Source organism: Rhinatrema bivittatum, chromosome 8 (genome assembly GCF_901001135.1).
Source record: "Rhinatrema bivittatum chromosome 8, aRhiBiv1.1, whole genome shotgun sequence".
NCBI lineage: Eukaryota > Metazoa > Chordata > Amphibia > Gymnophiona > Rhinatrematidae > Rhinatrema > Rhinatrema bivittatum.
This window is the reverse complement of record NC_042622.1, coordinates 110655893-110672067: the sequence shown is the minus strand read 5'-3', so window position 1 is coordinate 110672067 and position 16175 is coordinate 110655893. Positions and strand designations below refer to the sequence as shown.

Genomic DNA, 16175 nt, shown 5'->3' with positions numbered 1-16175 from the left:
AGCAGCTGCAATGGACAGATCATTGAAGCAGGAAGTCCCAACAGGAGCGCATTACAATAGTCAAGTTTAGTTTAAAAAAAAAAAAAAAAAAAAAAGAGCCTGCAAGATAGTGCGGAAGTCATTACTGTGTAAAAGTGGTTTTAGTTTTTTCAAAATATGTAATTTATAAAAGCCTTCCTTAGTTATGGCCTTAATAAAAGCTTTCATACTCAGTTCTGTATCCAGAATACAGTCAAGATCTCTAACTTTATGTATTATATTGTAGGACGGACTAAGATTAATGTCTGCTACAATCTTTTCTGTAATTTTGTTACAGATAAATACAATTTTTGTTTTAGAATTATTTAGTGAAAGTGACATATGAGTAAGAAATTGTTTATAGCTGTAAAATATATTTCCCATAATTTCAGGGTTGTTTGTAATGCGTCTTTGGCAGCAGAATCTGCACATCGTCGGTATATAGAAAGTGGACCAGTCCTAGACCCGATAAGAATTTGCAAAGTGGGGCCATATATATATTAAAAAGTGTGGGCAAGAAGGAGGAGCCCTCGGGAACCCCGGTGGAAAGATTAACTGTGTCTGACTCCACTGTTCCTAATTTCACTTTGAAAGATCTGTTAGTAAGATAGGATTTAAACCATGCCAGGGTTGAATCTGTTAATCCAATTTCCTAGAGTCTTGAAAGCAAGGATTCATGATTTATAGTATCGAATGCCACCGATATATCTGCTCGTTCTGGGGAATATTATAACAGTGATTGGTTAGAAGTTTTTTTTAGCTATTTTGTGCTTGGGTACTTATTAATACTGAGGATTGAAGGTGGCACACCAGGTTAAGAGGCGGTGTCTGCAAAGTTTTTTCTCTGTCTCCATCTGCTGGAAGGGAAGCAAAACCCAGGAGTCTGGACTGATCTGTGGTCTCACAGGAATGAAAATTAGCAGGTAAGAACCAATTTTCCTATGTAGTTTAATATGGATAAGTGCAAAGTAATGCATATAGGGAAAAATAATCCCAACTACAGCTACACAGTTCTGGGTTCTGTGTTAGGAGTCACCACCCAGGAAAAGACTCTGAGGGTGGTGGTGGTGGTGGCAGTAGCCTTTTGGAAGGAAGGAGTGCTGGTACACCCATATCTGGTCAACTGGGTCATTCGGACAAAGTTGGTGGATCTCTGTCAGGCCCTAGAGAGGTTGAGGGCTCTGGGCTGGGTGGTGAACCTAGCTAAGAGTCATCTAATACCATCCCAATCCTTGGAATACCTAGGAACTCAATTCGACACCAGGATTGGCAACGTGTTTCTCATGGAGGACAGGATAGTAAAGCTGCAGAGTCAGGTTTACCGCCTGTTACGACTGAAGATGCCCAGAGTTTGGCATTATTGCTCACTCCAGGGCGTGGAGTGAGCAGCGCTGAGGCGAGCTCTTTATGGATTTGGAACATTAAATGAGATGAAATTGTCTGGGACAAAGTTGGAGTGGCTTCCCCTGATGAAGAGGATTCGAAACCGGGCCTTGTTGGGGCAAGTGCCGCTGAAAGATCGTTTTGGAGGACTTTAAGTGCAAGATAAGTAATGCTCCAGTCCTGAGTGATTGGCGACCTACAATCTCTTGTTCTACATTTAGTGTTTTACACTTTCCTTTTAAACTTGGTTGTTCAAAGATATAAAATGATATAAAAAGATATAAAAAGAAAAATTTTAAGAAAATAACAAACAACAAAAAAGAGTTTTTGAATAATTGATTAAAGGACTATGTGGTGGATGGTGGTGCTTATGATTAAACAATAAAAATCGAGCAGGACACCATGTCAGGTGCTCTTAAAGTTTTATGAAGCATTACCATACACCTATCAAATATTTAAGACATATATAATCTTCTTTGATATTAAATCGCAAGTTTAAATTAGGTTGGGTATGTGTGAGACACATAGGTGAATTGCAATCTTAAAAAGAAAAGACAAAAATTCATTTAAAATAAAAGAAAAAATGTTTGTGTGCGGGTTTTTGGATAAGTTTAATATAGGAGTTACCCCCACGTTTGTGGATAGATTTGGTTAGATCACCAACAGGATACAGCATCACCAGTTTTACACTACGCAGTACCTGTTTGAAACACTCCAAAAACTGCGTCCACTGTGTCTTTTGGAAGACAACACACCACACCAGTCTTTCTTAGATATGGAAGAAGGTCTCAGGCATTTACTACGCTCTATTTACGAATCCTTTGAATCTTCGAGAGCGTCTGCTTCAGCTATTACGGCCAGGCGTATGGCTTGGCTCAGAGCCAGCGCAATTCGGACTGATGTCCATGAGAAGTTAGCCGACATTCCATGTATGGGTGACAATCTCTTTGGAGATATATTTGGAGACATCGTATCCCATTTGAAGGAGCAAAGTGCAGCTATACTATCTCTAACCACTCCTGCAGATTCTCAAAAATCGCAATATCGATTCTATCCTTACTGTCGCTGGTATTACTCCAGACCATACAACAGGCCTTATTCGCAATACAGGCCTCAGCCGTATGTCCCTCCAAGAAATACAGCTCTGCAGAGGTCTAGGGGTCGTGCCAGACAACAAAGACCAGTAAAATAAACGCCAGCCCCTCAACAGAAACCTGCCTCCTCTTTTTGAAATTAATGCAGCCACCACCACTACCGGCTTTCATAGGAGGACGCCTTCAATTTTTTCTCCACAATTGGGATTCCATCACTTCACATCAGTGGGTACTCAACATTATCAAAAACGGTTACTCTCTAAATTTTCAATCCACTCCTCTTCCTCATATTCCTCCGAAGAGGATGATACGATCCCACTCCACATCCCTCACAGCGGAATTGAACAACCTACAAATTCAGCAGTCTATACAGATATTTCCCATTCATCAACAACACCAAGGGATTTATTCCCAATATTTCCTCATTCCAAAGAAGTCGGGGGGCCTACAATCCATTCTAGATCTCAGACTACTCAACAAGCACATACAGAGAGAGAAATTCAAAATGACTTCTCTCAAAAATATCCTACCGCTGATTCAGCACAATGATTGGCTATGTTCCATCGACCTGAGGGATGCATATTCCCATATACCAAACCACCCGTCTTCTTGGCGTTACCTTTGTTTCCAAGTTCAGGATATACATTACCAATACAAGGTTCTCCCATTTGGCCTATCTTCAGCCCCAAGAGTATTCACCAAATGTCTAGCAGTGGTGGTGGCTCACCTCAGGAAACTTTCGATCCAAATATTTCCTTATCTGGACGACTGGTTAATAGTAGCATCGTATCAGTCTACACTGAGAGATCATACGATACGCACGATCGAATGCCTTCAGACGTTGGGATTTCTTATCAATTTCGAGAAGTCTCACCTACAACCAACTCAGATACTTCAGTTCATAGGCGCTCTCATACACACAGTCAAACAGAGAGCATACCTTCCTCAAGACAGGATGCAAAACATACAATCATTGGCATAAGAACATAAGAAATTGCCATACTGGGTCAGACCAAGGGTTCATCAAGCCCAGCATCCTGTTTCAAACAGAGGCCAAACCAGGCCACAAGAACTTGGCAATTACCCAAACACTAAGAAGATCGCATGCTACTGATGCAATTAATAGCAGTGGCTATTCCCTAAGTAAACTTGATTAATAACCATTAATGGACTTCTCCTCCAAGAACTTATCCAAACCTTTTTTGAACCCAGCTACACTAACTGCACTAACCATATCGTCTGGCAACAAATTCCAGAGCTTTATTGTGCATTGAGTGAAAAAGATTTTTCTCCGATTGGTCTTAAATGTGCTACTTGCTAACTTCATGGAATGCCCCCTAGTCCTTCTGTTATTCGAAAGTGTAAATAACCGATTCACATCTACCCGTTCTAGACCTCTCATGATTTTAAATACCTCTATCATATCGCCCCTCAGCCGTCTCTTCTCCAAGCTGAACAGCCCTAACCTCTTCAACCTTTCCTCATAGGGGAGCTGTTCCATCCCCTTTATCATTTTGGTTGGATGGCACACAGCCTACTTCACAGAAACCGGACATCTGCACGACAGATTCTCCAACTTCTGGGTCATATGGCAGCAGCAGTCTATGTGGTTCCTCACACCAGACTTTTCATACGTCGCTTACAATGGGGTCTAAAGTCTCAGTGGCCTCAATTCATACAGCCACTCAATACCAGAATTCAAATTACAAACGCAATGAAAGAGGACATTTGATGGTGGCTCCTCCCCAAGAACCTTTCCTCGGGAGCTCCATTCTGTTTACCGCCTCATCAGATAACTCTGACCACGGATGCCTCCAACAAAGGTTGGGGAGCACATCTGGGTGAACTGAAAACTCAAGGTCTCTGGACCCCTCAGGAATCTATATACCAGATCAATCTCCTGGAACCAAGAGCCATTAGGATGGCACTTCAAATGTTCTCGGATCAGATAAGGGGATCAAGCCTCATGGTATATACAGACAACCATGTAGCCATGTTTTACATAAACAAGGAAGGAGGGTTCGGTTCCTGGACTCTCTGCCAGGAAGCAACACAAATTCTACATTGGACAGTCAAAGCCCAAGTGTCAATTCAAGCAACGTATCTTCCAGGTCTGGACAATGTAACAGCAGACAGTCTCAGTCGGATTTTTCATCCACATGAATGGACCTTAAATCCAGAGGTGGCACAAAATATCTTCAAACAGTGGGGGTTTCCCAAAATAGACCTTTTTGCCATGGAAGCAAACAGACAAGCCAAAACCTTTTGCTCAATTTACCCCAGCAATCAAAGGATGGCTCCAGATGCCTTTCTCATTCCATGGACGCTAGGCTTGATGTATGCCTATCCACCCATTCCACTCATTTCTCGAACGATTCAGAAATGCATCCAGGACATGTCAGACATGATTTTAATAGCTCCGGCGTGGCCGAGGCAGCCCTGGTACGCATATCTTGTGAAACTTTCCATTCATCCACCGATAACGCTACAAAACCTTCCACATCTTCTGACACAGGAAGGGGGCTCATTACTTCACCCCATGAATCAATCACTTCATCTCACAGCGTGGAGATTGAATGGCAAATACTAACTCCCTTAGGTTTATCTTCTCAACTAGAGGATATTCTTATTGCATCACGTAAACCTTCAACCAGACGAAACTACAAAGGAAAGTGGCAATGTTACTTGGACTGGTGTACTCCAAAGAACATAAACCCTTTCTCATCCACTGCCACTCAATTACTGCAATATCTGCACACACTCTATGAAGCAGGACTAGCCACCACTTCGGTGTGAGTTCATATCAGCGCTATAGCAGCTTTTCATGAACCTTTTAATAACCTTCCAATGTCTAACCATCCATTGATATCTAGATTCATGAAGGGAATGATCCGGCTTCGGCCACCGGTGACCAAGCCCCCAATCCCATGGGACTTAATGTAGTGCTGGAACAACTAATGCTTCCACCTTTCGAACCATTAGACTCTAGCCACGTTAAATATGTGACATGGAAAACAGTTTTTCTCATTGCCATTACTTCTGCAAGGAGGGTCAGCGAACTACAAGCCTTGGTTCACTACTCCTCTTATCTTGAATTCTACCATTACAAGGTGACACTTCATCCTCACCCTTTCTTTCTGCCTAAGATGGTAACATTTTTTCATCTTAATCAATCCATAACGCTATCTATTTTTATACCAAAACCACATAATAACGAGCGAGAAAAACTTTTACACACTTTGGACTGTAAGAGAGCATTGGCTTACTATAAGAACAGGACTCAATCAATTTCGAGGCCTTCTCAACTGTTCCTTTCCTTTAACCCGAATGATCCTGGACAACCAGTCTCAAAAAGGACCATAGCCAATTGGTTATCGCAATGCATACTTTTTTGCTACAATACGCGTTCAGTAAAACTACTCACAAAGCCTAAAGCGCACCAGATCCGCGCCACTGCAGCATCAGTTGCCCATTTGAACAAAGTTCCATTAATCGATATCTGCAAAGCGGCTACATAGTCGTCCATTCATACCTTCACATCGCATTATTGCCTCCAACAGCAAACGACCTCTGATGCGGTACTAGGCACAGCAGTCTTATCATCACTAAAAAGAACATGAGACTGTCTACCACTTCAAGGGTTGATGTCCAAACCTACAAACAATAAATATACAAGGACACAACCTGGGAGCTTGGGATTCCCAGACAGCATGGCTAATTCAGCCCTGCTATCGACGGGAAAAAGCAAGTTTGCTTACCATAAACGGTGTTTCCGTAGATAGCAGGATGAATTAGCCATGTGTTCCCTCCCTCCTCCCTAGACAGTCTCACAGAGACAGACATACCTTCTGGACTTACCTCTCGCTTGGCTACAAAGAAACTGAAGAGGTGAGGGAACCGCGCAGGAAGACAACCGCGCAGACGCACAGAGTTGAAAACTCTATGATCAGCTAAGAGAAACTCCGCCTACCCGGGATCACGGCGCTTCCCAGACAGCATGGCTAATTCATCCTGCTATCTACGGAAACACCGTTTACGGTAAGCAAACTTGTTTATCCCGGAGAATGGGAGCTGTCAAAGGAAGCAATGCTTCTTGTTCGAGCCAGGTGGAAAACACTTCGCATGTACTTGATGGCATCTAGAGAAAACGCTAAAGGTGGCACATTTTTATAGTTGTAGGCAAGAACACAGAGCACAAGGAATCGGCGCTTTGGTGCTACCAGGGATTCTTCTTTACGTCTTTCCTCCCATGGCTATTGCTGGGCAGGGTGCTACAGCACATAGAGTGACACCCCAGTGAAGTGATTCTCATGACTCCAGAATGGCCATGTCAGCCATGGTTCCTTGGATCTAGTAAACTTGGAGGTGGATGTCCTTTAAGGTTCAGTCACCTTCCGAAATGGTTGCACCAGGGTCCCATATTTGCAGATCAGGTGGCTCGCTTCTGTCTTGTGGTTTCGTTTTTCAGAGGAACCGCTTGAGATAGAAGGGGTATTCTGAAGATGTCATTGCCACCTTACTGCAGGCCGAACAGCCATCCACATCCTTAGCTTATGTTAGGGTGTGGAGGAATTTTTAGGCTTATTGTGTGCAGCCTACATAGGCTTCAATTTCCCATATCTTGACCTTTTTACAAAGGTCTAGTGAGGATTCTAGCCTATAATTTCCTTTGGGTTCAGGTGACGGCTTTAAGCTTACTTTGGGGTAAGATGCAGGGAGTGCCCCTGGCCTCGCATCTGGCTGTGATTCATTTTCTTCGAGGGGTAAAACACTTGTGGCCCCCAATTCTGAAGGTGTGTTCCTCGTGAAATCTTAATTTAGTGATGAGGGTGTTGTGTGAGACTCCATTCAAGCCATTGCGGAGGATGACTCTAAAGGATTTAACTCTGAAAGTGTTCTTTTTTTTTGGTGGTGATTTGTTCGGCCAGAAGAATTTCAGAGCTTCAGGTGTTGACTCATAGAGATCCCTTTCTTCAGTTTACGGAGAATGGGGTATTCTTGCGAACGGTGCCCTCATTTCTGCTGAAGGTTATTTCAGCCTTTCATCTTAGTCAAACAGTGGAACTTTCCACCTTTCTGAATTTGGCTATGCTTAATGCGAAGGAACTTCATTCATTGGATATGCAACGGGGTTGTTAAGATATCTCTAAGTGAAGCATAGTTGCCAGAAATTGGATCATATTTTTGTGCTTTGGAATGGGCCAAGAAAGGGGTACAGGGCACCCAAGGCTACTATTACAAAATGGCTGAAGGACACGATTAGCTTGGCATATATTTGTAAAGGCCGTCTAGTGTCAGAGGGTCTAAAGGCTTAATTGACTCGGGCGCAGGCAACCTCATGGGCGGAGTATCAGCTGGTTTCTTCACAATAAATGTCAGGCAGCTACTTGGAAGTAGTTAAACACTTTCTCCAGACATTACCAGTTGGATGTCTGGGATCCGGACTGTGAGGGGTTTGAAGAATGTATTGTGAGCAGGGCTATCACATACCCACCCAGTATAGGAGAGCTTGGGTACATCCCCAGGAGTTTGGACTAATCGGGGGTATGAACAAGAAAGGAAAATTGGTTCTCAACTGCTTTATTTTCATTCCTGGAATACCACAGATCAGTTTAGAACTCCACTTGTTCAGTAAAGGCCACTTGTCATGGCAGTTTGTTTGGTTACATGAGCTTCTGCTCAACATTGTTGGGACTAGTTTTCCATAGAGGCATCCCTTCTGCTCATTGAGGAGGGTTGAGGGTCTCAATTATTGTTAGAGTTATTCTCATTTTGGCTTGGGTACAGGTCATACTGAGGGACTGCAGGTGGCACTCTAGGTTAAGTAGCAATGTCAGTAAAGCTTTTCTTCCCTTTTCCATCTGTTGGCAGGGAGGCAAAACCCAGGAGTCTGGACTGATATATGGTATTCCAGGAATAAAAATTAGCAGGTAAAAACCAGTTTTTCTCTATTGAATGTTCCTCACCAGAAAGTATCTAGCTAGAAAACGGCCACAAACACCCTCAACTCCCCGCACACATACCCATCCCTACTCAAGCAGACAGGTGATTGATTACAAAGGTCGAACCTCATCGGGAACAATTTGTCCACCTAACTTCCAGATTGCAAGATTGACACCACTACCATCTGCTGGAGACAGAGAAGTACAGAAGGTGCTGCAAGTGACATAGTTCCCTGTATAGAGTGACATCAGCAAAATATCCATTCTGTGTCTCTATCTGCTGGTAGGAGAGCAAAACCTGTGCATCTGAACTAGTCTGGTGGGATGATAAGAAATAGCAGTTTTTATTAAATTTTAACTGTGAGATCAAGTTCTGTTAACTGTGAAATGTAGATAACTTCTGTTTTCACTAATTACAGATTCACATGAATGGGATATACCAGACTGGGAGGGTTTATTACCACGATACGAGCATGCTAGCTTCATTCCAGCTTCCAACTCTGACAATATCTGGGTATTCGGTGGAGCAAACCAGTCTGGGAACAGAAACTGTTTACAGCTGTTGAATCTGGGTAAGGCTCTTGGCACAACAGAGTTTTTTGTTTTTTGCCAAAGGTTTTGTGAAACACCGTATAAAAAAAACAAAGTAAAGACAAACATATACATATACCGTATTTTTCGCTCCATAAGACGCACCTGACCATAAGACGCACCTAGGATTCAGAGGGGGAAAATTAAAAAAAAAAAAATTGTGCTAAACCGGCTCTGCGTCTGGGCGTCTTATGGAGCAAATTAGGGGAGTGCATAGCTTTTTTTTTTTCTCCCCATTTTGTTTTCAGGTCTGGGGAGGGCCATTTCGGTCCACTCCCCAGATCAGAAAACTTTTCTTTCTCTGGGAACCCCTCCCCCCAAACCCCCCCCCATCCCAACCCTTTAAATTAACAACCCCCACCCCCCTGACCCCCCAAGACCTGCCGACTTAATTTCCTACAACCCCCCACCCTCCTGACCCCCCCAAGACCTGCCAAACGTCCCTGGTGGTCCAGCGGGGGTCCAGGAGCGGTCCGGGAACGATCTCCTGGGCGTGGGCCGTCGGCTGCCAGTAAACAAAATGGCACCGACGGCCCTATGCCCTCACTATGTCACTGAGACCGACCAATAGCAGCGGTCGGTCTCAGTGACATAGTGAGGGCATAGGGCCGTCGGCTGCCAGTAAACAAAATGGCGCCGACGGCCCTATGCCCTCACTATGTCACTGAGACCGACCAATAGCAGCGGTCGGTCTCAGTGACATAGTGAGGGCATAGGGCCGTCGGCGCCATTTTGTTTACTGGCAGCCGACGGCCCACGCCCAGGAGATCATTCCCGGACCACCAGGGACGTTTGGCAGGTCTTGGGGGGGTCAGGAGGGTGGGGGGTTGCAGGAAATTAATTTGTCAGGTCTTGGGGGGGGGGGTCAGGAGGGTGGGGGGTTGTAGGGAAATTAAGTCGGCAGGTCTTGGGGGAGTCGGGGGGGGGGGGGGTTTGTTAGATTTTTGTTTGGTTTTTTTTTTATATTCGCTCCATAAGACGCACATACATTTTCCCCCCACCTTTGGGGGAAAAATAGTGCGTCTTATGGAGCGAAAAATACGGTACCTCTCTGGATCTCATGAGAGGGACATGGGCATCAGTTTCAATCAGACTTCATCCCAGCTCTTGAATTGCCTGTGAAATGCCGAAAAAGGCAGGTTTTTATATTTTATTTATTTATATAGGGGTAGATTTTAAAAAAGAGCGTGATCACGTACTTTTGTTCGCGCAGCAGGCGCAAACAAAAGTACGCTGGATTTTATAAGATACGCACATAGCCGCGCGTATCTTATAAAATCCTGGATCGGCGCGCGCAAGGCTGCTGATTTTGGGCAGCCTGCACGCGCCGAGCCACGCAGCCTGCCTCCGTTCCCTCCGAGGCCGCTCCGAAATCGGAGCGGCCTCGGAGGGAACTTTCTTTCGCCCTCCCCCCCTTACCTTTGTCCCTCGATTTACGCCTGCTAGAAGCAGACGTAAATCTACGCGTGCCAGCGGACTGCTGGCGCGCCGTCATCCGACCTGGGGACCACGCCCCCGGGCCGGCGCCACGCCCCTGAAACGCCAGTGGCCTATGCAAAATAGGCGCACGAGGGCCCTGCTCGCGTAAATCCGGGCGGATTTACGCGAGCAGGGCATTTAAAATCCGCTCGTTAGTGTTTTTATTATACCGGCATTCATGACAGGTATCACATCATGCCGGTTTACATTTAACAGGGTGTGAAATATACAGAGAACTAGAAAAACTATAACAAGTGCATGGTTAGAAAAATTGCAGTTATAATAAAACAGGGAAGTGCACAACTGGGAGCGGAGGAGAGAGAAGAAGGAGATTAACTGACAGCAAATTATTTACAGTGTTGCAAAATTATTTACAATGTAATAGAATTGATGTAGTGAAGGAGATTGTTAACAATGTGTTGGAGATGTCAGATAAATAAATTGTTTTTATTTAAACACATTGTTAAAATATGATTTTATTTTATTCTATTTTTATTTAGAAATGGGAACTTGGCAAAGTCCCAGTGTGACTGGAACTCCCCCTTCACCAAGGACATTTCACACATCTTCAGCAGCCATAGGCGATAAACTATATGTTTTTGGTGGAGGCGATAAAGGACCGGATCCTGTTGAGGACACACAGCTTCATGTGTTTGACTCAGGTATCGGTTTAATTTCCCGACAAGTTTAAAAATTCACCAGTAGCTTGGCTTTATAATAAAAGCTCTATGTGAGTCCAAGAAACATCAAAAATGTTTTTATTATGAATCAAGAAATAGTCTTCTTTAGTAAAACTGAAAATGTTATTTCTAAATTTTTTTTTATGTATTGAACTTTTATTTTCCCTCTCAAGTTTCCTCTTGACTATAGAATTTCCAACTATGGCGCTGCACCCTTTCATTTTCAGTCTGTCTGGCCCTGCTCAGCCAGTAACTGGCTACTAAGCAGCCTCCCCACTCAACTGCTACAAATATGAGAATTGTCTTTACAAGATGATCTGGTATTTTTTTCTACTGTGTGTCAAGGTGACCTCTCTTTGATCCAGGTTCAAATCCCATTTCTTTCACTAAGCAGGTCACATTCACCTCCATTGCCTCAGATGCAAATTAATTATAAGCCCTCTGAAGCAGGGAAATACCTACTGTACCTGAAAAATAACTTGCCTTGAGCTCAGTTTGAAAATGTGGATAATTTAAGTCCAAAATCCAAGAACATAAGAAATGCCATACTGGGTCAGCCCAAAGGTCCATCAAGCCCAGCATCCTGCCTCTGACAATGGCAAATGCAGGTATCAAGTGCTTGGGAGGATTCTAGTGAAGAAGTCTATCCTTCTTGCTCATAAACGGGGTTAAGCAGTGGCTTTCCCAAGTCTACATGGCTAATAATGGTTTTCCTAGCGTGTAGACAGATGGACTCAGGACCAGTAGGTTTATGCTCCCCTGCCAGAGGATGGAGAGGGCGCAAACTGACGTCACAGTATATATTACCCTGCAGTGACCCCAGCCTGCCAGTATTCTCCGTCTCCAGCAGATGGTGGATGTGCTTCTCCCTATGAACGTTTTGGAAGGAGAAATTTGAAATTCTAAATTAAGGAAAAGAAAGCCCTGCTCTCCTATGATGATACCTAAAGGTCCCTCCCCTAGTTGAGAATTCCTGAGGTGATTTCCGTGGTCCCTCAGGGGTGTGCCTTGGTCCGGTAGCTGGGTTTCTTGGCGTGGATTTAGCTGATTGTACAGCTGAAAAGCAGCGTAACATGGCACCTCATCCGGACTCCCTCAATTAACTTAGCGGCCAAGTTCTGAATCATTTGTAAAACTTTAACTATTTTGATTGGCAATCTTTTATAGATTACATTACAGTAATCTAATGTTGATAAAACTAAGTTTTGCACCACTTTTCTAAAATCATCTTTTGCCAAAATAAACCATAAATTATGAACTACTCGCAATTTAAAATAAGCACTTCTCATAACTTTTTTCACCTGCAGCTTAAAAGAAAGATCTTAAATCCAGAATAATCCTCAGATTCTTTAATTCATCCTGTAAAGGGACCATCATTCTATCAATCATTACTTTAGGTACTTCTTCAATTGGAATGGAACAACTTACCCAGAGCATTTCAGTTTTTGTCATGTTTAATATCAACTTATTATCTCTCATCCAATCCTCTACTTTCTAGAGATACTCAGCTATTTGTTCACTTATGTTTATCGCAACATCGGCAACTGGGAAAATCACTGGGAAATTCTTCACAATTGACTTGTGTTTTAACTACTTTGAACGATTTTGTGTCAAATGCAAATTTGAACAACTCATTCATTACTCTCTTTGCCACGTCATTTATATATATATTAAAAAGCACCAGTCTTGGTACAGATCCCCGAGGCACTCCACTATTTATCTTTCTCTGTTTCCTATCTTTTAGCGAGTAACTAATCCACAATAGGACATTGCCTTCTATCTCATGAGGCTTTAGTTTTCTGATGAGCATCTCATGAGAGATTTTACCAAATACCTTTTGAAAATCCTATACATTATATCAGCCAACTCACTCTTATCCATGTTTACTACCCCTTTCAAAATTAACAGATTTGTAAAACAAGATTTCCTTTACTAAATCCATGTTGGCACTACTCCATTAATCAGATGGCTCGTGATTTTGTTCTTCAGAATAGCTTCTACCATTTTGTCCAATATCAATGTCAAGCTTACTGGTCTGTAGTTGTCACAGTCAGTAGCTCGCGGGATGGCCCCACGAGCCACCTCACTCACCCTCGACACAGCACTAGCTCTTCCATGGCCCAGGACGCCACCTCCTGTGACTGGGGCCACTTTGCATGGCTCGTGCATCAATGCTGCAGCTGGACGCCGCCATCTTCCAAGCTCCTCTGGGAACCTCCCACAAGCGCGGTACAAGCCTATATTTAAAGTCCTTTAGCGAGAAAGACACTCCGGCACTTTGTGATGATGCCAGCAGATCTTCCCTACTTAAGCGCGGCCAGCACTCCCTGTCATTGCCTCAGCAATGGGTCTCCTGCTTAGTAGCAGTGTGTGTTGCCACAGTGTTCCAGTATTCCTTATTCTTGCCTTGTCCAGCCTTGTTTCTCCAGCCTTGCCTTGTCCTGACCATCTTGGCCTGAGTCTTCTGTGAGTCTTCATCCACCCTTGGCCTGACTGTCTGGACCTTGATTTCTTGCTTGGACCTGGACATGATTCCCTGACACCTGGATCCTGACCTCTTGTCTGGACATGACCATCTGTGTTAGCTGCCTGCTCCAACCTGGCTTGTCTCCAACTCCATTAGTCTGCTGCCTGCCTTGACCCCAGTGTGCCTTTTGGACTCTTTCTTTCATCACTGCCCTAGAGACCCACCTAAGTCCTGCTGGCTGCCAGAACCCAAGGGCTCAACCTGCTCCACACTGTCCTGCTACAGGGTGCGTTCGCCAGCTGCTGGCATAGGCCTCGTAGGTCCACCTATGAGGTTGCGTTAATTATGCCGCAGCTCAAAGGGCTCACACCCCCACTACTCATCACAGTAGTTTCCCTGATCATCTATGGAATCCTTTTACGTTGACAACTTTTCAATGTATATCATTGCTTTTATATAATTACAGCTATATGCTACTCTTGTGCACTAAATGACATTGTTCCTTACAGTTCTGTATGGAAACTAGGTAGGATAGTTAGACTATGAATAGAAAATTTGTCTGTGAGATTCTAAAATTAGTACCAGAACAACCCAAAGGGCTGTGTTCAATACCTTATTCCTCTTCAACCAGCCAGACCTATCTGGACAACTGGGTTATTATCCATGCCAGCCAACAGATGGACATAGAGAACAATAGGTTTGCTGATGTCACTCCTTATATACCTCTGTGCTGACACCAGCCTGCCAGTTTTCTCTTTCTCCAGCAGATGGCAGACAAGCTTCCTGTGCTGGAAGCAAAGGCCTGGTTAGGCCAGGTGAACTGAAAACGTTTGGTGCGCAACTCCTGAGATGACAGATGAATTCTCCTTTCCTCAGTTGAGCATGGCCCTAAACCCAAAAGGATGTCTGTGTGGTTGACAGCTTCTGAGGTAACAGCTTCAGGCTCCCTCCCTCAGTTGGAGCATTGCCAGAGACGAGAGGGGCTGCTGGTGTGAGTTCTTGGTTTCCGCTATCTCCTCAATTTCAATTTAATTTCAGTTTATTAAAACTTATTTTCACACTTATCACAAGACTAATTCAAGATTGATTACAGCAAGAACATTCATAATAAAATACATAGAACAATATGAAATGCTATAGGACAAAATGATATAGTAACATAGTGCTATATCTTCATTAGATCTCCTTCCACCCTCCCCCTCCCCCCTTCTGCTCCACTCTCACCGAGTATTCAGAGCCAATTCAAGTCCAAAGCCTTGTGCTTCTTCCTTCAAGGGCATACGCCAGGGCAAGGGATTCCAGGGGGGGACTTATAAAAAGTTTTTCCACTCTCTTCCTCCCCTTCCTGTTTTCCTTACTCTCAGGATATTTTTGCTGCTTCCCCTTTAAAGTCTTGAACCTGTTTCTGGCTGCAGCAGCAAAGTTTAAAAAAAAAAAAAAATAGATAAAGGGGAATGCTGGCTATTCAGTGGATAGAGGGTCATGGCAACTGGAGATCGGGGCTGCCCTCTGTTTGGGCAGTAGACAATGCCTGCATGTGTGTACCTAGTTTGGGTTTTGGGACTGCAGGCAGTGCTTGAGGGGCAGTGATGGTGTGGGGGAATTTGAAGTCCATGCTCTGCATAGCATGCAGCCTTAGAGCAGTGCCTTTGAAGGTGGGCTCTGAATGCTGCCGGGGGGATGGAACAGTGCGGGTAAGTCTTCCCAGCCTTTCAGTGGGTGTTCTGTGACCTTCAGCACTGTATTTTTCAGCAGGCCGGAGGTAATGGTTGGGAGCACTGGCGGCCATTTTGAAATTATGCAAAAACGGCAGACAATAGTCAGTGATTTGGTGCTGTCTGAGGTGTCCTTTTATTAATTTGTTGGGTTCCGTGTGTCATTCAGTGGCAAGCATGATGGCCGCATAAGCAGAACCCGAACAGAACCATGCTGTGCTCAGCATCTAGTCTGAGGAAAGTTGTAGATACTGCCAGGATTGCTGTGAAGCTTAGGATTGCTATTGTAGGATGTGTCTGCTGGGTGATCATTAGCTGAGACTGTGTTCAAGCAACACTTTGCTGCCGGAGCCCAGGTTTCAAAGAGGGCTCCAGCATCCATTTTATTGCAGTGAAGCATCAATTGCGGAGGGTGGATACCGACAAAACATCAGACCCTGGCATAGGAACACCTTACGAGGCAGAAGCCCAAAAGACTGCCACATAGTTCCCCAGAAACCCAGAATGTGAGAGGACTGAAAATTGGTTTTGGAAAGAAAATGACAATCTGTTCAAAACCCAGCAAAAACTGGATCCTGAAAGGACTTTGCTCTAATCAGCCAATCATCCAAAGAAGGGTACAGGAAAAACCCTTCTTTCTGCATTATTGCAGCCAATACTACTATCACCTTGGAGAAGATTTTTAGTACTGTTGCTAACCCAAAGGGTTGCACCTAAAACTGAAAATGGTGACCTACCACCACTAATCTGAGGAAATGCCAGTGATCCTTTCAGATTGTAAAATGAAAATAAACACCTGTTAGATC

At 44.1% G+C, this 16175-nt stretch overlaps 1 protein-coding gene across 6 annotated transcripts in view; it reads left to right on the top strand.

Moving 5' to 3' along the window:
- RABEPK (Rab9 effector protein with kelch motifs) overlaps positions 1 to 16175 on the top strand; it is an 81264-nt gene that overhangs the window by 24581 nt on the left and 40508 nt on the right. For all 6 annotated transcript variants that reach the window (XM_029614481.1, XM_029614483.1, XM_029614484.1 and 3 more), the window contains 2 exons: positions 8857 to 9009; positions 11008 to 11169. In XM_029614481.1, the coding sequence (XP_029470341.1) occupies positions 8857 to 9009; positions 11008 to 11169 (315 nt within the window). The remainder of the gene's footprint in view (positions 1 to 8856; positions 9010 to 11007; positions 11170 to 16175) is intronic.